Source organism: Fundulus heteroclitus, chromosome 18, assembly GCF_011125445.2.
Source record: "Fundulus heteroclitus isolate FHET01 chromosome 18, MU-UCD_Fhet_4.1, whole genome shotgun sequence".
Taxonomy (NCBI): Eukaryota; Metazoa; Chordata; class Actinopteri; order Cyprinodontiformes; family Fundulidae; genus Fundulus; species Fundulus heteroclitus.
Window position 1 is genome coordinate 18164130 of NC_046378.1, and position 25394 is coordinate 18189523.

The window sequence follows — 25394 nt, forward strand, 5'->3', positions numbered from 1 at the left end:
AGGTACTTCCACTTTCATATGTGTGCAGTTCGGAACGACGCCGTCCACAGGGAGACAGCCGTGCCGCTCTGTCAAGAGTCTAAAACAATTCAGCCTGAGCTTAACAGAAGTTTTCATCACCCATTTAAACCGCAATGAGCTCCTTCTTGTAACATTTGAATGGACCTGAAGACAAAAACCTTTTCTCTTTACGGATTACATGTCAAAAGTATTCACACCTTTTACATTTCTTATTTTTGCCGCATTACAACCACGGGCTGTGGTGCATTTTATTTGTAACCCGTGTGACGGGAACAACACAAAGTGGTCAATGGTTTTAGGGTTTGCAACATTTTTCAACAAACACATTTTTTTAAATGTGTGGCATGCATTAATGTTTAGACCACCCTGAATGAAAACGTAGTTGAACCACATATTATAGCAATCACAGCTAAGTCTTTTTTGAATGTGTCTCTACCCACTTTGCACATCAAGGGGCTGATTTTTATTTATTTATTTTTGCAGAAAAAGAGGATTTATTCAATTGGATCTAGTTCTAAACTTTGACTAGGCCATTCTAATACATGGAAATGCTTTTATCTAAACCCTTCCAGTCTAGCTCTGTTTTGCCATACTGCTGTAAGGTGAACTTCTGCCCAAGTCTGAACTCTTTTTCTACAGGTTTTCTTCCATGTTTGCTCAGTATTTAGCTCCATCCGTCTTCCTATCGACTCTGACCAGCTTCTCTGTCCCCGCTTAAGAAAAGCATGCCCACAGCATGATTTTGCCGCCACCGTGTTTCAACATTAAGGATCCCATTTCCAGATTTTATTTGTAAAGAAAAAGGATTACCGTGTATGTCCCCCTTTCCCCACTTTAAGATCATGCACTATTTTGTTTTGCTCTGTCACAGGAATCCTACTAAATTGCACTGAAGATTTCGATTATGACATAGAAAGTTCAAGGGGTGTGAATACTTTTGCAAGGCACTGCTCATGCCCTCTTAATTATCCAGCTTCCATGCCTCTAAATTATAAAGCTAGATTTTTTTTTTTTTTACCAGAGGTCATCCAAGCTGCATAAAACAGAGAAATCTCCTTTCACTTAATTTTTTTTGTGTGTTTTTTTGCATGTGTCTGTGTGATAGTGGAGGCTCTGATATTTTCTGCCAGTGTTTAGATAAAACAGGATGTTTTATTTGCAACTATTTACAAAAGAGTTGGTGTTGTTTCTTTGGGAGGAAAATGTTACTAGTGATTAGATGTGAGACAACTAACAATCACGAAGAAATTCTCGACAACAGATGCAGGTTTTAATATAATCAAAAGTATCTTTACAATTTAGAATTTGTATAGGAGTCTCGTTGCATTTTTACTCTTAATGTTTCTAAAGACTGTAGTAGCAGACATATCTAAATGGCTCTCTCCTCCGCCTGTGTTTGGTTACCCAGATGAATGTGTCCTTTGTCTTTGTGAGCATTTGATGTGTTTCATGTCTTCAGGTTACCTGCACCACTGCGTCAGGAGTATTTTTCATACGGGCACTTTTAAGAGCCAGAAAACGTCCAGTTCCAGTCGGAGGCTTACATACAGCCGTCAAGGGTTTCAATATCAATGTAAAGTTTTAAAGGCGACATATCATGCAAAATACGCTTTTTTTATGCCCTTAAATAAATCTTGTTGTGTACATTGAGTCTCTAGGAGTGCAGAAAATGTGAATGTAGTCTGTCCAGGTGCTGCATAAGTATCTTTATTTCTGTTTGGGTCAGATTTTTCAAACCGTTCACTTCTCTCTGTTTTCTGTTACGTTTTTTTTTTTTTTGTTTTTTTTTTACAATTAAGTCAGTATTTGTTGCAGAACTACTAAACAAGGTCATGGAGGTCCAGTTTATCAGGGTCATGAATCCGCCATTTTTATTTCTCTAAGGGATTTTGTAGTCCAAGCTCAAGGATGCCGATAATACAAGTGAACAAATCATCGTTTGTTCATTACACCGTCCCCCAGCATACTACAAAAATGGCCGAACGGGGTGAAGTGAAACACTCTGCGAAACTGGAGGGGGGCGTGGTGTGAAGTGCCTCCTTTAGTTTTAAAGAGACAGCACCAAAACGAGTTGTTCTCAGAAGCAAGTCAGAACAGGGGGGAAAGGGGGAATGTGGGGTTAAAGAGGAATGAAGACCAAAGCATTGCATCTCCACTTTATATAGACCACAACTGAATGATTTCAATGTGATAAGGAAGAACCTAAAAGCATGATATGTCCCCTTTATTGACTGGTTTGAACTCTTCTTTCTCTAGGGTGGAATAATTTGCATTTGTAACTGAAAGGAATTTAAAACAAGAATCGGGTGCACAAATTTCTGTTTATTACTGATATTATGTAATCCACACGGAGCCAAAATTATACATGAAGACTCAAATATATATGTGAATTTCCCTAAATGTTGTAATAGGTAGTGCTGAAAATCCTCAAATGTATTTTAACTTGCCTGTAAACTTTTATTTAGTGACTGTGGCTGGTTCCAACAGAGGATTTCCTCTTTGCTAATATAAAATGATGTTGTTCAAAAGCAATATGCAAGTCCAAGGAACTCGGTTAAGATACAGGAAGGAGAATTGTAGATCCAGTTAGTAGAGTCTTTTAAAGTTGTTTCTGAATAACTGCAGATTTTAAGATGGAAGTTAATTGTTGTTGGATCAATTACAGCTCTGTCACGTTTCACAGAGCGGCACTAGATGTGGACATGAGTGGGCGCTGACTAAGAAGGAAATGAGCTCAAAGCCATCAAAGGACGCCTCCTCGATAGAGGTTTCATGGTCAGACAAAATGATGATTGAGCTTTTTTGACCACAATGATGACAACCAAGACCAGAAGTTAAGGTTTTCAAACCTACTAAATTGTCATGCGTGGTGCGTTCATTGGGCTGTGGGACTTCTTTGCTGCCAGTGGCACTGCTTCATGGCCGAAAGTGGATGGAATAATGAAGGAAGGCTCTAAATGTCTTCAACACCTCAGATCAGCAGCCAGGGGGTTAAAACCTGGAGAAAGTGGGGTGTTTCAACAAGAAGGTGATCCCAGACTGTTTGGGCGTGGATAATGTCCAAGAATAGTGATCAAATATTCTGTCAGAATGATGCCAGAAGCTTATTGGTAGACAGAAAAGGCTAAAATACATTTAACAAAACATCAGAGAAAGAAGTATGGATTTATTTGAGCCTGTATGTATAATTTTGGCTTTGCACAAGTGAGAGAAAGTTCACAATAAATTATGATCAGCGCACCCCATTGTTGTTTTGAATTTCTCTGAAGTTAAAAGAACAGTTTGGGTAAAAAAGTAAAAGCCCCAAAATAATTTGCCGTTGATGCATGTGGTGAACACATGTAACCTTCTGACCACGACTGTGTATTATTAGCCTCAAATCAGAAAACAATTTTGATATCTGATACTTTCTGTCTTACTGAACACTGTGTTAACTTTGATGCTGATAAATGTTTTCAACTGATGTGAGAAATTGTAAAGTTTGTGTTTAATTTTATTAAAGAAATAAAACTGGGATTTTCACAAAATATTCAAATGGATTTCGTTACACTACGATCAAAGATTTTACGCGATGAAGAATGAAAGCATAACATTTTAAGGTCTCACTATAGGACAGGGATAGAAATAGACAAAGTCCAGACACACTTCCACTTAACTAAAGTGTAAAGTGGATTGTAGTACTGCATTACAGTACTGCTTTCATCACTCACAGTTTTTCTTTGATTAAATATAAATACATTTAAATGAAAAGTAAAAGGTTGGACATAAATACTTCCTCATATGAAACAAAAGCAGCAGAGCACAGTGTTTTTGCTGCCACCTGCTGCTGCTGCTACAACAGCACCACTGCACTATTTCCATTACATACATACATATATATATATATATATATATATATATATATATATATATATATATATATATATATATATATATACACACACATATATCTTCTGTACTTCTTGAAGAACAGTCAAGAATTCCTATAACTGCACTCATGAACCTTGTGGACAGCCTTCCTAGTTCCTAAAAGCTTTAAAAGCCACAAAAGGCATGCCAATGTCAAAATGAACTCCAGGGATTAAAAATAGGAAGTCACTCTAGTTCATATACAAGTGTGAAGGCATCCAAATAAATACATATGATATGGCAACATGATGTGTCAGTCCAAAAAAGTAAAAAAAATAAACTGGACTTTTTTTTGAGGTTTGAAGACGTTTTGCTTCCTATCCAGAAAGCTTTTTCAATTTAAAAGTTCTGGAGTAGTGTGGAGTTGCAAGCTTTATAGTACTGCCCAATAAAGGCCTTGTAATGGATTAGATGACATGCAAATTGAACCGAGACCGGTCCACCCCCTTAGTAATGGGCAGTCATTTAGGTCATTGTTGGCCTGCAAATTAAGCTGAAACTGGTCCATGCCTCTGCAATGGGGAGTCGTTAGGGTCATCTTGTTATAGATTCATCTTGTTATAGATTATATCCAGGGGAAGACATTCCATGCTTATATTGACTCCCAAAAATTCACAAGATAGGAACACCACTCAGTAACTTAATAACATATAACATTGCTAAACAGCTTTCTAGTATTTTAGCCCCCCTGGTGGGAAACACACCACATTACATTGAAAACTCCAAAGACTTTGCTAACAAAGTCAAACATTTAATGATGGCGCCAGGAGAAACTCTGGTGTCTTTCGGTGTCACTTCACTTTCCACTTGCATACCTACATCAGAGGCAGCAGAAACAGTCAGGAAACGTCTTCAACAAGACAGTGACCTAAATAACAGGACTAATTTCACTCCGGACCAGATCTGTACCCTACTGGATCTTTGTCTTTCCACAACTTATTTCAAGTTCAGTGATCATTTTTACAGACAGAAGCATGGTTGTGCCATGGCATCTCCAGCGTCACCAACTGTAGCCAATCTTTACATGGAAGAAATGGAAAAGAGAGCTTTGGGAACCTTCAGAGGAACACCACCAAGCCACTGGTTTAGATATGTGGATGACACATTTCTTAAAATCCAGTTAAAATAAGTGGAAGATTTCACAAGATGAACTCGGTGGACAACAACATCAAGTTTACCAGAGTGGATGCCAAAGACAACAAGCTACCTTTTCTGGACTGTTTGGTGAACATGGAAGGAGACGGAAACCTCAACATTGAAGTGTATAGGAAACCCACCCACACAGACCAATATCTTCTTTTTGACTCACACCACCCACTGGAGCACAAACTTTCTGTCACCAGAACCTTACAACACCGGGCTGAGCATGTCCCTACTAAAACAGAAGAGAAGCACTAAGAACAAAATCACATAAAAGATGCCCTCCAAACCTGTGGGTACCCTAACTGGGCTTTTGTCAAATCAGCAAGAAAATCCAAAAGACCCGCTGCAGAACATAATGGTGAGAAGAATAAACGCAAAAACATGGTCATTCCATATGTTGCTGGAGTCTCTGAAAAACTCAAGAGGATTTGCTCCAAACACAAAATCCCAGTACATTTCAAACCAAACAGGACCCTCAGACAGAGGCTGGTGCATCCCAAGGACAAAACCCCCAAACCTAAGAAGAGCGGAGTGGTGTATGCAGTTCAGTGCAGTGAGGAATGTTCTGATCTTTATATTAGAGAAACCAAACAACCTCTCCACAGACGCATGGCTCAACACAGGAAAGCTACCTCCTCAGGACAAGACTCTGCTGTCCACCTACACCTTAAGGACAAAGGACACTCTTTTGAGGACCAAAATGTCCACATTTTGGACAAAGAAGACAGATGGTTTGAAAGGGGTGTGAAGGAAGCCATCTACGTCAAGAGAGAAAGACCAACCTTAAACAGAGGAGGAGGCCTTAGGTTCCAACTCTCAAAAACTTATAATACAGCTAAAGGGTTGATTCCTTACAATTATCACCTCAATCCTCACCTCCATACGGGTGATCCAAACATCGGTCTGGTTAACCAGGCCAATAACGACCCTAACGACTCCCCATTGCAGAGGCGTGGCCCAGTTTCAGCATAATTTACAGGCCAACAATGACCTAAAAGACTCCCCATTACTAACGGGGGGACCGGTTTCAGTTCAATTTGCATGTTATCTAAGCCATTACAAGGCCTTTGTTGGGCAGTACCATAAAGCTTGGAGCTCCACACTACTGCAAAACGTCTTCAAACTTCGGAACAAAATGTTTTTTTCGTTTGTTTTTTTTTTACTTTTTTTGGTATGACCATGACCTGGATGACTGAGAATCTTCACCAAATGTATGTCAGTAATATGAGATCTCAATGACAACAGTGGCTCATCATTTTTTTAATCAAACTTTGTGAAAACTTTACAGCAACTTAAATTTGCTTGATATTGAAGAATGGAATAATTTGAACTTTTAGGCAGCAAGAAAACGGGAAGTTTAATGTAAGGGGGGAAAAAACTTTCATTAGAAACATTAACATTTATTTTTTTATTTAGACACTGACAACATTTTATTTATCACTTTAATAATCGAAATAAGGGATTTCAGTGGGGCATTTAAAGCTGATCAATGCCAACTAAAGAAGTGAGACTATAGCAACTGACACACTATAACATCATAACACGTTCTGCTCAAGGTAAATAAATAAAGAACTTGGCAAATTAATCTAAAAGACACATTCAATGGAGAAATGTTGCAGTCATTTCAACTTAATGATGTGTTAGCCGATTAAGTTCACAAGAACAAAATGTGATCCGAAGGAGAAATGTTTATCAGAATAAGAGGTTGGCAAAAGCTGCTGGCACAGATGATCCTCGTTAAGGTCCACTACAAGTTCATGGGTTCTCGGAGAAGGCGGAGAGCCAAAATGTTTACATCAAGGAGACAGAAGTGGTACAGGAAGTCAGATATCCGGTCAAACTCTCCAACCCTGAATATCCAACGGGATGCAATCCATTCCAGCAGCTTCTGTCTGCGTCCTCGTCCTCATATGCCGCCTTACAGCAAAGTCCGGCGGGACTGAATGCAAGCGGGGCCTGAGGGCAGCTGGTCTGTAGGTGGTAGTCCTGCAGGGGAAAGGAGGCGGGACAATGTGCATCTGAGAGCAGGCCGTCCTCCCTCAGCTCCTCCCACAAGTTACCTGTCAGCAGAAACGAAAGTGAGACACGCCTGTTAAATCTGGACATCAGTGCCTACTACTCAGTGTATTTATATAAATGTATCTGGTTGAGCTCCAAATTTGAAAATTCTGCCCAACATTCAGCAATATATGTGTGATGGGGAAAAACTGACACTGCACCCCCCCTCCCCCCAAACACATCGTTTCCACAGTAAAACATGGTGGTGACCCCAGCATGCTGAGGGGATGTTTCTTCTCAGCCATAACAACCTGTTAGAGGTTGTTATGGCTGAGAACTGGGGTGGGTGTTCACCTTTTAGCAAGAGAACGTCTGAAAACACACAGCCAGAAAAATTTTAAATCAAGCAGCTTCAGATAGGCCTAGTCAAAGCCCAGACCTAAATATAACTGAGAATTGACTTGAAAGTTGGCTTGAACATCGCTGCTCTCAGATGCTCTTGCCATCTATTTGAGCTGGAGCTGTTTTTCACAGAAGAATGGGAACAAAATGTCATCGGGGTGTACCCAACAGGACCAGCATCTGAGGTTGCTGTAAGAGGCGGTTATTTTCTTTAAATTAAGATTTTTTATCAGGCGTAAGGGGACATTATAACAGGAACCAGTGTCATTGTTACAGCAACTATAACATCAGTGTCACAGATAAAGATGATTGGATATTAGCACAACAGAAATACTGTGCCTACTGACCACTCAGGTCTTCAGACCACTAAGGTCTTCTGGCCTACTCTGCATACCTAGAACCAGAACTAAACAAGGAGAAGCAGCATTTAGTTCCTATGATCCGCTTATCTGGAACAAACTTCCAGAAAATTGTAAAGGTGCGGAAAGCCTGAGTTCCTTTAAATCAAGATTAAAAACACATTTGTTTAGGATTGCCTTCAACTGTTCTAGTTAACTGAATCACCACTTTTTTGTTCTTTTTTTTCTATCTACATTTTATTCCTACTTGCTTTTATTCTGTTTTATTTTGCTATATTTTAATCATGTAAAGCACTTTGCATTGTCTTTGTACTGAATTGTGCTATACAAATAAATTTGCCTTGCCTTGCCTTACCGATGACTGAGAAGAGGGGATTTTTAAACAAAAAACACGCAGTTCAGAAGCAAACAACAAATAAACCCATAACTAAGAATACCTGTGTGTAATAATTGTATGTAACTGGTAAGTGTCATGTTATAAAAATGTATCACAGTTACCTTTAAGTGAATATCTATTCTGATTTTTCTCTTTCATGATTTAAAACAAAAAAACATGGTGTCATTGAGCCACTAAATGCCGCTGGGAACTTTAGATTACTTCCGGTGAAGGAGAAGAGAAGCCGTCTTGCGCCAGTAAGGACGTGAATGCTCTACAAAGCATTGACTCGGTACCAATGAATGCCGCACGTTTCAGATTTTTACTTGCACGGAAAAGATGAGCACCGTATATTCCCCATCCTTTCAAATGTGAGGCGACGGAAAAGAAGGTGAAAAGGGTTCGGGAGGCATGAAAACCTTTGCCTCCTGTAACACCTCACCTTGCAGCTGGAGATCCGTCAGACTGGGGTTGAGCGTGTCTATGTCATAGCTGGTGTCTCCATCCTGAAGTAGCTCGTGCATACCCCTCGGGCCGACGTCGTACTCCCCCGGCAGTCCCACGCTGTACACGGGTGCCATCTTCCCGGCTGCGGGTGAGCTCAGGCACCCGGAGGGTGACGGGAGGCCAGCTGCAGGCTGCTGCCCGCAGGGGGAGTACAGCGCAAAGGAGCTGCTGGGCTGAAGAGTGGCGTGGGGAAGGTAGTAGGGCTGGTGAGGCTGAATGTGGCCGTACTCTGACTGTCGAATGGGGCGGCAGGCCGGTGGAGGCGGGGCAGGGTGCAGAGGGGATGGGGCGGGGCTGCGCATGGGGGCCGCTCTTTTTAATGCGGACGGGCTTGGGTTCGGGTAAGGCGGCAGAGATCTTAGCTTTTCTGGCTTCTCTCCCAGCAGGCGATCAAAATCTTCTGCAAAAAAAAAAAAAAAGTTTTCAAATAAAGTTTAAATTAAGCAATTTTAAAAGACGAGTCAAATCTATCCCACTGGGGGGGGGGGGGGCTCAGCTGACCACGCGTCGCCATCCCTCCAGACTCACCCGGCTTCGCCATGCTCCTGCGGATAGTCTGGGGGTCTTTGCGTCGCCACTTGTGCAGCTCCTCCTGCATCTTCTCCACCTTGGCCGGATTTAGAGCCCAGAGGCAGCCTTTGCGAGAGCTGTTGCCGTTTTTGTTCTCCACCTTCTCAAAGCACTTGTTCAAGGAAAGGTTGTGCCTCACCGAGTTTTTCCAACCGTCAGGGGCGGTCTGAACAGAGACAGAGAAGATGTGTCACACGATCATTGTTCTCACACTTTACGGCCTTGGACCGGAGGCCTGGATGATAGATTTTGAATTATGGCATTAAAAAGTTGTGTATAACTGGACTGTGGTCCCAGGCGGGAGAGATTGATGGCTCAGCCAACGGAGCAGCAATATCCTCACTAAACCTTTGTCGCTACAAGTGTATGATTGAAAAAAATATATTAATTATCTTTATGATAAGTAAATCAATATTGCTTTAGCTGTTCCAAGAACATTTTATGAGGGTATATTAAAAAACTATTAATTCGCCGACTAATGCAGTGACATCAATCCCCGTCCTGAGGGGGAGAGCAACATCATGAATGCATTTTTGCCCACATCTGCTCAGGCTCTGATTTAAATCTGCATGCTACAACAAGTGCCAGCCGAGCCAAAACATAACTGAAACATACTTGGCAACATCAAGTAGGTTTTTTTTCTTTCTTTCTTTCTTTATAATATGATTTAGAAAATGAATATGGCTTTCTCTGAACCTTAACTTCATTCATCCTCCTCATGTACTTTCTGACCCTGCAGCTCAGGTTTTAGCCACCTGTTTGGAAATCAGCCACCGGTGCAGTAATTTTAATAAATAGACAAGTGCCTGTCATCAGATCATAGCCGATGGGCTCCAGAATTGTATATAAGGCACCTTTTTAAATATGCATGGTGGAAAATGTTTGAGCTCTTTCCAGATCCGCGTGTCTACTTATCTGAAAACGTGGATTCAAACTGAGCTCTGACCCCACAGATGCCTCATGTGATTAATATTAATTCAACAGGATGCAGATTTATAGCCACCAACATCTGGATTCTACTTCCTCTACAAAATTGCTTGTACCCTGTGGCAAGTAATTATGGATATAGTTGGTATTAACTTTAACATACAAACCCGGGCAAACCCAGGAGAGAAACCACTGATGACAAGTTGTGCTCAAATGTGTTGTTTCATAAGTAGAAAAGTGTGGGTACCTAATGTTTAACAATATCTTCTTTGAGGTAAGTTTTACCCTTTAACTGGGCCGAACGTTTTTTTGCTCCGACATAGAGTCTAAAATTTACTCAGGGAAGAAAGAAATCCCTACCTTTCTGAATTATAAAGTTCCCCATCATCTGGAGAACTCAAAGTTGGTCCATTGCATTGAAAGGAGTCTGTGAATGTCGTTCTGATATCTAATTATAACACTTCTTGCCGTTCCCCGTTTGCAGTTTTCTTTTTGGGCACTTCCTCCTAGTCCTAGTGGGGAAGGCATCTCAACTGCAAACCCGGATCTCGGCAGAGGGACTATATCTCACTTTTGCTCCAGAAAATAACATGGGATGCTTCAAAATGAGTCGGGAGGAGTGATTCTCACTTTTGGATCTGCTACCACCACAACCGGACCAACGGACGGATGTAGAGATGGATGGATGGACAGATTCTGTACTAATGTTTTCAACATCATCCACTTTAAGTCCAATCATTCTCCTCCTGGTCACTGGAGATATTTTTCCTCCATTATCTGAGTTCAGCTTTAAAGCCTTTACATCAGATGTTCTAGGGTTTCTTTCTACTGAAATGCACCAACCCATTAAGTTCGTGTAAACAGACCACAGTGGTTTAGAAACAAGAGGCGTTGTAAAATGTTAATGTAATCAGATAAGCTGGAAGTCCGAATGAGATCTGATTCCTGAATTAAACACTTCACTTCTGTTGTTACTGATTGCTTCTGCTTTTGAGGTTTACCACTTTTTTCACTTTTTCACTTTAACTATTCATAAAGGAAGCATTCTAATACACTGTTTGACATCAATTAGGATTAATAGACTAACTGTCCCTGTCAAGAAACATATATCAAAAAAACTTTCTTTTTTATTTGTAGAACTGTGTAGATTCTGTTAAATGATAAATCAGCTTAAATCACTCCATTCATCCCCAAGGAGCAATTTCCAAGGCACAAAGAGAAACAATACACTCACAGCAATAGGAGGTAAAATGTTCATTATTAAAGCCATACATTGAAAGACATTGCAAAAAAAAAAAAAAAACAGTTTTTATTCCTGCATTTGCAAGGCTGAAACCATTAAAGAAAATGTTGCGAGTATGTGAAGCTCGTTGTGTGTAATACCTTGAAATATGGGAAATGTTCGGTCATGAAGCTGTAGATCTCACTGACTGGCAGGCTTCCCGTTTTGCTGTTCTTCAAAGCCATAAAAATCAAGATGCTGCAACAATAAGGAAGAAATAAGTAGTTAGATTTTATATTTGACACAACACAGCAATTATATTTAAGACTGTCCAAACGCATGCAATTAAACCCCATCCATGTAGTGTCCAGTGATGTGATGCAGGGTTACCTGTAGGAGTAAATGGGCTTGGGGAAGAGGCCCTCCTGATGGGGCTGAATGGAGAGACTCTGGAGGGGATATTTCGAGCTGTCTGGCTGATCAGCATCAGGATACAGTTTAGCTGACACCTGTGGAGCCCAGACACAACAAAAGCACCACGTGTTGTTGTCAATGGGTCATTTAAAGTGTCCTAAAATGGTCACTGTCGAGTGTTGACACATTAAGTCACCTGCTGTGTTGGGCTCACTGAGCTGTAGGATGCATAACTTTGAGACAGAGAACTGTAAGGTTCCACCGATGCCACCGGCAGCTCCGGGTATAGTCTCTGAAAAGATGCAAAAGCACAAGAAAATAGTTTTGGAGACCCCCGTGCAACAATGAATAATGACTAAAGGCTTTCAACGGGATTCCCTTATTATGGTTTATCAATATGTGTACATCTTTTATGTAATTAATAGACACGGCGGTAAGTTTGGGAACCTGAACGCTGCCATCGTATTCGCCCCAGGCTGTCGGTACGTCACAGCCGCACGAGCCAGGACTGTTCACTTCCTGCAGGCTGCTGAAGGAGGAGGTGCTCTGGTGAAGGCACCCTGGGGCGTCCACGGCTCCGTCGCTGAACTGCCGACAGTACGGGTGGAAACGGTCGGCAGCGGCTCGTTCTGGTCCCAGTCCTGAGCTGATGGTCCCGTCAGCGCTGTGCCTCCTGCTCAGAGCTGTAGTCCTCAAGCTGAAATGGTTGCTCCCTTGTTGGGGGAAAAGGATGTCCTTGCCCTCTTTAATCTGCAATATCAAAAGAAGAATGTACTTGTACAAGCTCCATCAGCTTGAATTTTGACCACAAAATGCAACTGGAGCCCAGTTAAGTTGTGGCATATGTATTTTTCACATCCACAACATAAGGCTGCTAAATGTATATCAAGTTAAACTAAAGCCTGACACATTCTACCAATCTAACCATATAAAACTACGTAGAGGAAAACATTATATTTACAAGTAGGGGAAAGTAAAAATACTGTAATCGTAACCACGATTTTATCCAACGTAAAAAGTTGGAACTTCTTGGCACACCCATATAACTCTAACGCTGCGTTCAGACCAAACATCAAGGGCATCGGGTTTACATGCAAAGTCTATGGTGGACGCGCCTCAAGGTTCTTCGAGAGGTCCTGCATCTTGCACTGCGCGTTTCTACGGAGCTTAAACCAGCGACAGCTTGCAATGATATTGAAAAAGAGATTTGCCATTGAAAATTCAGACACTGAAAAGTCAAACATTGAAAATTTAAACTTTGAAAATTCAAACATTGTTAGAAAGTCAAAACTTCTGATGATATTCTTATTTTACGTTTTGTTTTTTGTTTTTCAATGAGAGATGTTTTCAGTGTCACTGCAGAGTTACTTCAGCTACAATGTCACTACAGTCATTAGCTGTATAAGCTAATGAGGATGATGTTAATTAAAAAAATACCCTTTCTCTGTGTTGCCCTGCGACAGACTGGCGACCTGTCCAGGGTGTACCCCGCCTCTTGCCCATTGACACCTGGAGATAGGCACCAGCACCCCTAGCATCCCCAACAGGGATAAGCGTGTCGGAAGATGGATGGATGGACACGATGTGAATCAGAATCTACAATCAGTGTCATTAGCTACCACTAGTGATGCAGAAGTATCAAAATATTTTCTTGCACGGCTCACACTGCACAACAAAGGTGGGCAGCTACTCCCTTTTGACACACATAGCATAAAAAAAACCTGTTGAAATACAAGGGACTTATGACTTTCTATCTTAACAGGCCGACCACAGTTTTTTGCGAACATATTTTTTTCTCATAAGAGGTTTTATTTCTGGTTTTCCCCAAACTGAGAACGTTTTGATTGTTGCCTACCACATAATGCTCATAACTTCACCAAACAATCCATCCGAAAATTACTAATCCTTGAAGCACATTCTGATCAATGCCATCTTCGGAGCTTTAACCCTGAAAACCAAAACTCCATCTATAGTATGTCCAGTTTAAATTAGAACATGTCAGGCAAGAGTCAGACAGAAAGGATGTACTAAGTTTCTAGTTTTGCGCATAGATGTTAACAGCAAACAGGCTTAAATCGGAGGCAACCGGACTTTCATTCAGTTTTTTCTGAAAAGGTTTCAACGCCTGTCCAGAAGTCTTTGTCAATTCTGTTTGCTGTTGCGATGACCCGGATTACTGAGAATTTGCACAGGCACACAGAAGATGTGTAGATGAAAACTTTAAAAACCCTTTTCAGCAACAAACCTGAGAGTTTGCCATCTGCTGGCCGGTTGTCTGACGGGGCTCAGAGCGGTGCAGACCGACCTGAGGGGTTGATGCATGAGCCCTGCTGCTGCTGTGCAAGGAAAACTTTGGGGAGTTGGACATTCTGCAGCAAAACGTGCTCCTGTGAAGAAGGCCAAAGAGAAAGCTTAATTAGCATGCAAATATAAGCATAACAATAACACGTTACGCAAGTTATTCTTTCACCTGTCTCATCAGATTATGCAAGAAAAAAGTACTGATGCAGTGCGGTGAAAAACAACGTTCTTTTGATTTTTTTAGTTGCTTCTTACATTTGAAAGTTTTACTTTCTTACCTTGCGTTGGAGGATTTTTGGACCATTTTTTTTTTGGAGAATAATTTCAATAGAGCCACATCAGACAGTTTTCAATCATGAGCAGCCTATTTAAAGTCTTACGGTAACATAGCGATTGGAAATAAGCCCATACTGTTGGACTGGACATGCTCTTATTAAAGTATTTTCTGGTAGAGCGCAGCAGATCAGTTTGGGGATGTTGTCCAGCCCCAGACCTTCAAAAGCACCATCACTATCTTTGAATGAGGGTACGATGCTTCTTTTGTTGGATCAGCTCTAGAACGAATGTGACAGAAGCCTTTTTAAAAGTTAAGCCTGTGTCTCATCAGGCCACAGAATATTTTCCCAGAGTTCATCAAGACATTTCGCTGCCACGTGTCAGAATGGTCCTGTTTGCTCGGCTGTTGTTTTGGACTCACCTCTCCAACGGATGCATTTTTTTTTTTTTTTTTGCCCAGTCTCTCTTTCATTTGGTTGAATGATAAATACTAATAACTAAGGCAAGTGAGGTGCTTTAAAAGTTTTCTGGGTTCTTTAGTGACATTCTTTTTGAGTTGTCAGAGCAATCTTAGAACAATTTTGATACCCTGGCTACACCAGGGAGGGTTCACCCCTGTTCCTTTAACTTTTTGTTCTCTGTAAAAAAAAATTCTTGATAGTAGGTACACCTGGTCTGGCATTATGTTAGCTGTGACATCATCCAGGGAAGACAGATCACCCGCTATTATCATCTAATGTAGAACAGATTACTAGATCAATGTGTGCTTCTGTGCTTTTTTGTCTCTCTTGTTGTGTCTCTGTTTTGTCTTCTGTAACCCCCAGTCGGTCGAGGCAGATGACCGTTCATACTGAGCCCGGTTCTGCTGGAGGTTTTTCTCTTCCTGCTAATGGGGAGTTTTTCTTTCCACTGTCGCTTCATGCTTGCTCAGTATGAGGGATTGCTGCAAAGCCATGGACAATGCAGATGACTCTCCCTGTGGCTCTACACTTCCCCAGGAGTGAATGCTGCTTGTCGGGACTTTGATGCAATCAACTGGTTTCCTTATATAGGACATTTTTGACCAATCTGTATAATCTGATTGAATTTGACTTTGTAAAGTGCCTTGAGATGACATGTTTCATGAATTGGCGCCATATAAATAAAATTTAATTGAACTGAATTGAAATGAATTCCTTATCATCACCATATCGTGAATATAGTCATGGTTTTGTAACCTTTTCCAGACAGACGGATGTTGCTGACTTTGTTTCTCATCTGATTTTTATTGTAGCTTGGGTCATGATGTGTTGCTTTTTGAGATATATTTACCTAATTGGTGTTGTCAGACAGGCTCTATATAAGTGATTACTAACTCTACAGGTCAGGCCGGGTTTGTGGTGTGGGAAATCTAAATCATCTTTTCCAAAAAGAAATGGTCTTAAATACAGTTAATTTGTGATTTAACAAGGAGGAGGAATACCTGTTTAATTCCATCATATAACAATGGTACAATAAGCAATAAACGGGAAGCAATGTTATGAAAAGGTACCTGAGTTCACAGCGCCTGTGAGACTGGATCTCACCTTAAATCGGACACAATCCTGCATTCAACGTGACCTGCAGCGGCTACGCTCGTTACCAAAGCTAACGCATCGAACTGCGGACGTACATGTGTCAGGGGATTCATCCGCCATGAGTGTGAGGAAATGTCATACGATCCCAACAGAGGCGAGCGACACGAGGGCCCCCGATTCCAGTAAAGGTAACCTTAAACCAGTCCCAGAAGAAGCTCATTAAAACTGCCAGCAAACCATGATGGCTGTCAGGTCACGTAAAGCTGCACAGTGCTGAGGCAGACAAAGTGGACGGCTGCGTGGGCCGCTCAAGGAGAGCAAAGTAGCAAACCAAAACCCCGTTCCAATCAAAGGAGGCTTAAGTGTCGAGGAGAAAGCTGAGCGACTGTGTCTTTCATCGCCGTGGCAACAAATCCTCTCATCTGCTTGACAGGCAGGCCGCCACCGGCCAGAAGCAACACGCTCACGCACACGGACGGGGGGGGACCTAAGCTTCGGTGCTTTGGTGTTCCAAAAAAATAAATAGCTGATTACTTTTAATGGTGAATGAAAGCAACGCGTGATGTCTTTCTCTTTCCCAGACATCCAAACTGAGCCGGTAAGAAAGTTGGAGCACCACTGTGGATCTATCATGTCATGGGCAGCGGTGATCTATTTACACAGAATAACTTTAACCAACTCTTGAAGAGAGCAGCATGTCACCTGATATTATCCTATCTCATCAGTTTTTTTTTCCCCTCCTTTTGGCTGAAATTAGAGTATATTAAGAACAATGACAACTTTGCAGCCTTTGAATTTAATGTGATAGCGGGATGAGTTAAAGCATGCATTTAGCTCTCAAAGCTCTTGGTAGACTTGTTTTTCCTGTGGCTTCTGGCGAAGTTTGGTTTGCAAAACATCCCTTTATTGGTTTATACAGAGTAATATCACATTTGCAGAAGAATGCAATTTTATTCCTGTTGAATGTTACCTGTATTATTGTTGTTTTAATTGTCCTGCTAACTGAAGCATAGCTGATTCCTGCAACATGAAAATAACCAAAAACAACCCAGTGAATAAATCAAAGGTTGGCTGTGAATTAAGAAAGAGAAAGTCCCAAGCAGCGTCAAAGACTGTCTCGTTGAGATGCTTTGGGGCGGTGGGCTGAAACGGGCTGTGCAAGCAGGAAGCCCCCCAAACATCTAAAACTTTCCTCAGGCTGATGTCAGAGACTGGTAAAAGGATATAAAACAAACCGTAGTTGTTGTTTAAGGAGTAAAACTAAACACATTTTATTGTTTCAGAGCAAATAAATCACTTTCTTTTCCAGAGATAAAAAAAATAGATTAGACATCAATATGTGAACATTTCTTAATAGAGAATTGAATATTTTGTGACAAGTTTTTTCACACCTTAACTCAAATATATTATTTGTCAGGTGGGGTGTTCAGCAAATAGCAGCCAGTCTCATGTGCTTCCATGGGCAATAGTGTGAGTGAAAATAATAACCTTTTAATAACTTATTGTGCAGCACAAATAACTAAAATGGAGCTTGGTGTCCTTCATCCTGAAGCTGCCGTTGCCAATGTATGTTAAACATTTACAACGCTTTAAACAAGGGCTTTTAAAAGTTTTCTTACAATTTCTGCAACATGAATGTCTTCATGAGGGCAACTCTGAGGTTTAATAATCAGATGCATCTAGTGTTAATTCCTGTGAACTTGTAGAATTTAAATATTCAGCCACAAACCAAATTTTGGAGAACTTTAAAAACGTGCTGTTAGCCTATTCTTGAACTTGTTAATCATGCAGATGTTTGGATCTTTCATTTGAGTTTCATACTTCAAACTCACAAAAACTGCCAAATGTGCAATAAAAGCGATTAACCGCGCATTTGTAGATTTTACTTTAACTGCCTGACCTGCAGAATGAAGAAATAACCTTAAAAAGCAACATGTCACGAACTGATGTAAAGACATTCGAGAACAGAGGAGAACGTCATTGACATCTGCCCGCCGGTTGAAGGTTCCTTCAAAGTGCAAGTATACATTAACAGTTTAGTAAGTGCAGAACTGATTTGCTGAAACCAATTATTTTTGTAAATAGTCTAACGAAATGATTTCAATTAGCTTAAGAAATTGTTTAAAGGCCTTTTAGCTAATGCATTTAAGTAATTCAATCTTACAATTTTACATACTTTTAATGGCTAATGTAGAATGAAATGAAATAATAAGTATTAATGCATTCATTCTCTAATCAAGGGCACCGTTGCCTATCTCCAGCAGTCATCCGGCGACCGACGTGGTACAATCTGGACGTCCCATCGCAACATAGACACGCCAAACAAGACACAGTCACCCCTCAGGGCAAATTAGAGAAACCATTTAACCTAACAGTCCTTTTTGTAGGGTTGTGGGAGAAAGCCAGAGAAGACAGGGACTAACCATGCAGAAAGAAACCAGACCGGGTTTCAAACCCAGGACCTTCTTGCTGCAGGGCAACAGCGCTAGAAACTGCGCCACTGTCCATCCGTCGCTGCATGTTAATCTGTCTTCAGAGTATTGATGCTGGCATCATTAAGCTGTGTCGTATTTTTCTCACTCAGTTCATCTCAGGGCGCTAAGGAGGGAGAGGTGAAGTGAGCTTTTCCATTTTCAATGAATCCAAACTGATCTTTCCCTTCGACGAGCTCTCGCTGACAGCTGTGATTTCACCCCATGACAGTTGAGAGCGTATTCTTTTATTATCCTCTCCTGAGTAATCCTGCAGTCAGAAACCTGTGCCAAACGCTCTCCGTGTTCAGTGAACATGAATCAGTACTCACTCAACAAAGCCGCTTCGTTTTTCCGCCTTATCTGTGTGGCTGCAAATAATGAAAAGGCTGTTTCTTGTTTGGATTACAAACGGGAGGGATTGTCTTACAAGACCGGGTGTTCACAGGAAAACACAGAGAACAAGATCTACACGCTGTGAAGGGAAGAGAGCATGAACTGATTTATCTCAGGTCCGCCGTCTGGGTTGAGAGTGAAAACAAGGTTCGCAGGTAATAATCACATGGAGCAGAACAGGTTGGATGGCCAGTCGGAGGATAGTTTGTCAAAATCTAGCCTTGAGGGTTATTTATCTTCAGCTTTAAAAAGTGACAGTAAATTCTGCAAAAAGTGCAAAGAGGTTTTTGAGTAAACACGTCATCACCCATCTGTCAGAGTCTGCGGAGGCATCAGCCAATCTCCTCTGCATCTCCACCACAGCCTGTAGGGAAATATTTATCTGAACTGATTTATGACGCCATTAGAGGACAGGAATCGATGTTTCTGTTGCAGCACAGTTCAAGGATGAATCGGTGTTGACGCGAAGCTGCCATTTAAGGTCTGTCCATGTAAAGTATTCATCGCTCTCACAGCAGTCCCAGCAACAGCACCGCAGCACACTCTCGTCAAAGTAAGGAAATCCGTCTTTAAAGGCAGATAAGACAGTCACATAAACTCACCTAACTTGTGAACTGAACAGCCGCTCTTTGTCTCTTTTGTTTATTTCCGTCAGATTTTCTGTCTCGGACCTGCAGTCTCTGCTGAGTCCATTTTTCTAGCAGATCCGTGCTCCTCTCCAAGCCTTCGCCCTGACAGTGAGCCACTTTGATCAGATTGACTGACTAAATGTGTATGGAAATAGTTGATGGGTTGGTTTCAGTTTTTGGCAGCTCATAATATCATCCTCATTTAGTGTGTGTGTGTGTGTGTGGGTGTGTGTGCGTGCGTACGTGTGTGTATGTGTTTCTGGCACTCGTCCAGGCTAGTCCAGCTATAAGATATACAGAAGGAAAAACCTGCTGCAACAGGTTCCCAAAGATCTCCTGGTTCAGCCATTGGCAGCTCGCAGCGCTCTTTTCCTCCCCTTCATCAGTCTTTCTTTACACTGAATGGTTACCTGTCTGAAGCGGGACACAAGATACACCAGCGATCATAGCCGCTGGCAAAGAGCGGGCGCCTTGCCCCGCTTCCCGAGCGTGCCTATGGCACAGGCTGACATAAATGTGATCCAGTTTCCCATGACTTGTTGAGTATTCAAATGAACAGGCGCAGAAGAAAAGCGAGAGCATCTGGGGACTCGAGGGGCGCATGAGTACATGCAAAGCTCCAGGTGCAGCACCGGAGAGCATTCCCAGGACGTTCAGTGAAGCAGAGGGCGCACGGGTTTGTTTTTTTGGTGTTTTTGCAGAAAGCGGGTGGGTGCTGGTCATCTCGCCCTCTTCTCCGCTGGGCTCAGGGAATCTGCAGCTCCAGTCCTTGAATGCAGGCCACTGTCCTGCAGCTTTTCGGGATGCATCCCTGCTCCAGCACACCCGAATCAAATGAACGGTTAATAACCAGGCCTTTTGCGAAGCTTGCTGAACGGCTAAAGAGGTCATTCAGCCTTTTATTCGGGTGTGCTGGAGCACGGATTGCATCCAAAAGCTGCAGGGCAGTGCTACTCCGGGACTGGAGTTGCAGAAATCCCGCTCAGGGGCAATTCAAAGCAGATTTGTTCTACTTATAGCCTACAATAGGGAAAGTTATTTGACTTCAACAAATACTTACCAGCAAGGGAGGAGCTTAGAGTTGTTTGTTTTGATATATAATCTGCCATATTTTATAACAGTCAAAGGATCCAAACTGGGAGGATGTTTTTTTTTTTTTTAAGATGCAAAGCAGTCCAATCCACTGCGAGACTTTTCACATCAAGCGTGCACCAATCTGTGCCTGCCAAGAGGGGCGCCTCTAACCCTCCTTCACAGCCAGCGCTTTAAAGTCTCCAATTTTTACTCATGGTCTACTCTGGGAAACTTATTTTACATTGACTTCATCAAGTATTTACGTATGAGAAGAGGGGACTTGATCTGGGGTCATAGTCGGCCATGTTTTATAAGATTCAGTGGGGACAAACTGGGGATGGTGCTGGTCTCTTTGATCATTCTTCAGGTCATACTTTTGAAGTATCCTGGACTTTTTTTTAGATACACAATAGTGTTGTCTACTGTGAGACTTTTCATACCAACTCCACGTCGACTCAGGGCGACGCTTCAAACCTGCTCTGGCAATCGGCAAATTCAAATTTTTTTGCCATATTCTACAGGAGCAAAACGTGGTTATATGACCTAAATATTATTTAAAAGAAGTTGCCCATTTAAGAGATTTCTTTTTATCTAAGCGGGCTACAAAAGCTACACGTGGAGAGGGTGCTTTTCACATTCACCACAGGACTTTTCATACCCACCATAACTCAAAACCCACTTTGACAACCTATGATTTAAATCTGCTCATAGTATTCTTCAAGCACATGTTTTCACATGACTTTAATAATTAATCTCTATTACCATATAACTCATATTTGGTCAAAAGTTCGGGAATAGAGGATGGGAATGGGAATAGAGGATGATACACATTTTTCTCCACATTTTACCTTGTAAAAAATAGCAATTTATTGCTATTTATCTCCATGAACCTAAGGAGTAAAGAAGGCAGAGAATAATCTGAGGCAGGGAACGGAGCTTTGTCACAACAGGTAGATTCTTATCCTATCCTCCCAGTGAACCAGGAACTCCAGCAGGCCTAGCTCTATACCTCGAACAAACCTCGTCCTGGGCAAGAAGGTGAGGCAGAATGACAGAGAGAGACAGGGGGATTCATTTCAGATTGAATAAACTATTGTGTTACGGTGCCGAGCCTCTGCAGAGTAAAGCTACAGCCGACGGCTCTTTCTGCCAGGAGAGCAGTTCTCGAGTAGGGCGTAAAGTCCTGAATGTTTCCATGAAAGGGCCCCCAGTCCGAGCTTTGTTGCCCTTTGGAAAATCATTTAGTTCCCAACTTTCTCTTACGTTCCTCAGCGTTGACTCTCTGTTAAAAGAACAGACCTGTGGGTTTCCTTATTGCCATGACGGTTTGACCGGTTTATATTTTTCAGCATCCTTGTGTGACAGATATGAATAATTGGACTCAACCCACGTCTGTTTGTCTTTATCGTATAGTTGGACCCTCAAGAAAAACAGCCATCGACGGTGCAAGTTGATCAGGTTCGTGGCTCTCTTTGGGCATGTCTGGTTCTCTGCTATATGCAAATCGTCTTCTAGTCAACTAAATGGAATTTGAACCTGCTGCTCCAGGAGGGAGTGACGGGCAGCGCTGCTGAGCTTTCTCTGCAGGAAAGCACCTACAGTTACACGACGAAACATCGGAGGAGATGGGGGGGCATTTGCATGCTTTAACTGCCCTTCAGTCAAACTGCGGGGACATAAGCCCAGAATTATTCATACCCCCGGTAAAACATGACTCATTATTTTCAATCAGCCATGCAAAATGTGTCTGTCTGTGGGAATTAAAACCATTACAAATGCATGATTCACAGCTCTTTGTGTTTTGGTGCTCACCCGTATTTGTATTTAGCTCAGTTTAATATCTCTGTATTAGTTTATCAGTTTTTTTATGCAGTTTCTTAGTTAGCGCTCAGCCTTTGCCAGTCTCTGCTGTATCCTGCTGTTGTTGTGTCCCCAGTTTCTGTGTGTCCTCCTCCTGCATCGTGAGTTTTCTCACCATCGAATCCCTCATTCCACACTCTGTCGTGTGTCTGCTGAAGGCATGTTACCCATTTGGGTCCTCAACAAACCACTAATGGGACAGCAAAAGGAGTATCAATTGTCGAAGAATAACGTCTGTGGAAGTAAATCTGTGTCGCTGGGATTTGAATTAAAAATGCCACTGAAAAGTAAATGTTGTATGTTTGTACTTACTCTTTCAGTGGTAGAATGTATTCAGAAAACATTTTTAATTCAAATCCGAGCGATACAAGCTTACTTCCATAAACGTCTATGTTTTGTTTAAATTGTATTCTCAAATGGCATGTTGAAAAATGTATATCATTCTCAATACTTTAATGGAAAAAGTTTTGGTTGCATCAGAACAACTGAACTCTTCTCGCAATTGCTGACAAGTTTCCTCTGATATGTTGACAATTTATCTATCATGATGAGCTCGGTGTCTCTGACGGTGGAGGTCCTCCTTGCCATCACCCTAATCTCTAGCACCCTCCACAAATTCTCCATCAGATCCAAGTCGGTACTCTAGCTGGGCCGCTCCAAAGCGCTAATGTTACTCCCATTGAGATGAAATGTGTTGGTTGAATTATAAATATTGTTTTAAACCTAAATCTCAAGGGGCATTAAATATTGTGGGATTAACAGTGTATCCACAACCGCATTAAACGAGCTTAATCTGAAGTTTGAAATAGCATTATGTATGTGAACTGTGTGGATAAACCGCATTTTAAAGAAGACAAACAAATTAACAAGCTCAATGTATCAATAATGTCAAACTTTAAGTGCCAAAAAGGATGATTCTAAATTGCTCGCTTAAAATCTAGAAAACTTGGATGTGCAAGGCTCCTCGTACCTTAATGTTCATCAGTCAGCTTAGTAGCCAACGAAGGATTTCAGACTGCAGGAAGGAAACCAGACGCAGGGGGAAACAGAGGGAACAGGCAACAGAGATTTCAACCAGCAACATCCTAAACAGTTTCATTATACACATACCACCTCGAAAACATTTGTTTGTTTTTTTAATCTGAAGCATACCTGAGCTGTCAGCATACCTATAAGGAGCTGTTACACACTCACATAGTTTAACATGGACGTCTGATTATTAAAAACTAAAGGCGTTCACAACAACACATTTTATTTGCATTGCCTTGACAACGTCTGTGTTTGTTTTACTCTCAGTTCAAAAGATTGCTGCAACAGGTCAAAAACAAAAGTCAGACTTAAACACTGTAAATATTCCCGAAAAGTAATTTATGAATGTCCAAAGAAAACATTCAGACACCCTGAGGCGACGCGCTTCATCGTTGAATACCTGACTTTTTTTTGGCTCGACTTGAAGTTATATAAATCTGGTTATTACTTTTCTTGTCCCAGGGATATTTCGTATAAAATGTGCAGCTGTTTCCCCTAATGACTGCTCTCAAAGTAGTATATTACCATTTAATGAAGAAACGTTAAAAAAGAAAAGCAGAGCTGTGTGGAAAAAACTGCACGTGCGGCGATTTTAACATCCGTAGTTCTTTCAATGCGGTCAGAGAGCGGCACGTTAAGAGAAAAAACGATTCACCTAAACATGTATGCTGGGCACAACATTGTTTCAGCACAAAGGCTTTCAAAGTACAGGCTGCAGTGAGGACCGTCACTCTCGATGTCTATGCAAAAAAAAAAAGAAGCATCAGATGATGTATATCTTACCTTTGAAAGCAGCCGTCCAATGTACTTTTTTTTAGTTGGCATAACTGTGGGGGGAAATTTATTGAGGAAAAGACTGATAGATATTCCTGCATGCAGTGCCGTTGTTCGGTCGTTCCCTCGGGCGTGTTCCCTGAAATAAAGAAAAAAATGGTTTGGATTTCACAACTGCTTATACTTTTGACCTCCTCGCCCTCTGGTTCCAGCCTTTTTTTTTTTTCAATTCACGTTTTCGCTCCGGGTCTCACTGTACAGAAGATACGTGGCCCCCCAATCAGGGGACTCAGTAAAAATGATTCAATCAGACTGACTTAACCTCCTATCGGTTTAAATGTTGCCCCTCATTGACCCTTTGAAGGGATTTACCTTCTGTCTCCATGGCTGCCTTTAAATCAACTGGGGGCCAAATGTTCCTAATCCTATGGATGGCAATGAGATTTCAGCTCAGCTTTAGATTTAACTGGGAAGCCTTATACTTGCTGTCTCTCTATGGCACAGGGTGCATTTATTGGTACCCTCCGTAAACAGGTAGAAAACAGCGACTTGTCCAATATGAGTTTCATAACTCATATCGAAAACTTGTGAAACGGCAACCTTTAAGGTAAACTATTTGGTGAAAAACAAATTCCACCTTCAAAAATAATTGTTTTCTAAAATAGCCAGAACCCTACTTAGAGCGTATGCACGTTCTCCTCTAGCCTTTCTAGAGGTTTGAACGGACACTGACCATTTCTATTTTCACAATCTCAGAGCACCGGGTCTTCCCTGATGCTCTCTTGTCTTCACGAATGACCGAGTCATGGAAAAATGTTGGTTTTGTACCCGGTAAACCCTTTCAATGCTGATTTGGCCAGATATTTTTCATAATTTTCCTGCTGAAAGAGCCTCTAGCCTTTTTAAAGCCGCAGCTCTAAAAAGAATCTCCCAGTATTTCATTATTAATGCAGTCTCCAGGGCCTTTCGGAGAGAAACGGGCCCACGGCACCACAGGTCATTCACTGTACTTAACATTAGGATATGCAGTGCTTTTTAGAATAGAACAGAAATACCTTCATTGTCCCACAATAGGGAAAAATTTGGCCGTGACTTTGACAAAAACACATAGACAGAAAACAGCAGAGTTACACGCCAGATTAAGTAATGTGAATAACTAGCTAATTTAATTAAATAAAAG

The 25394-nt window shown here is 41.5% G+C and overlaps 1 protein-coding gene across 1 annotated transcript; it reads right to left on the reverse strand.

Moving 5' to 3' along the window:
• Window positions 1–6519: 6519 nt before the first annotated feature.
• On the reverse strand, window positions 6520–24408 carry foxn1 (forkhead box N1). The gene is made up of 9 exons (XM_021323943.2): window positions 24224–24408; window positions 14094–14235; window positions 12296–12598; window positions 12045–12140; window positions 11825–11943; window positions 11596–11692; window positions 9244–9451; window positions 8651–9115; window positions 6520–7133 (listed from the first exon to the last, which is right to left on the reverse strand). The coding sequence occupies exons 1-9, from the start codon at window positions 24313–24315 to the stop codon at window positions 6865–6867; spliced, it is 1791 nt and encodes a 596-aa protein (XP_021179618.2). The 5' UTR covers window positions 24316–24408; the 3' UTR covers window positions 6520–6864.
• Window positions 24409–25394: the final 986 nt, after the last annotated feature.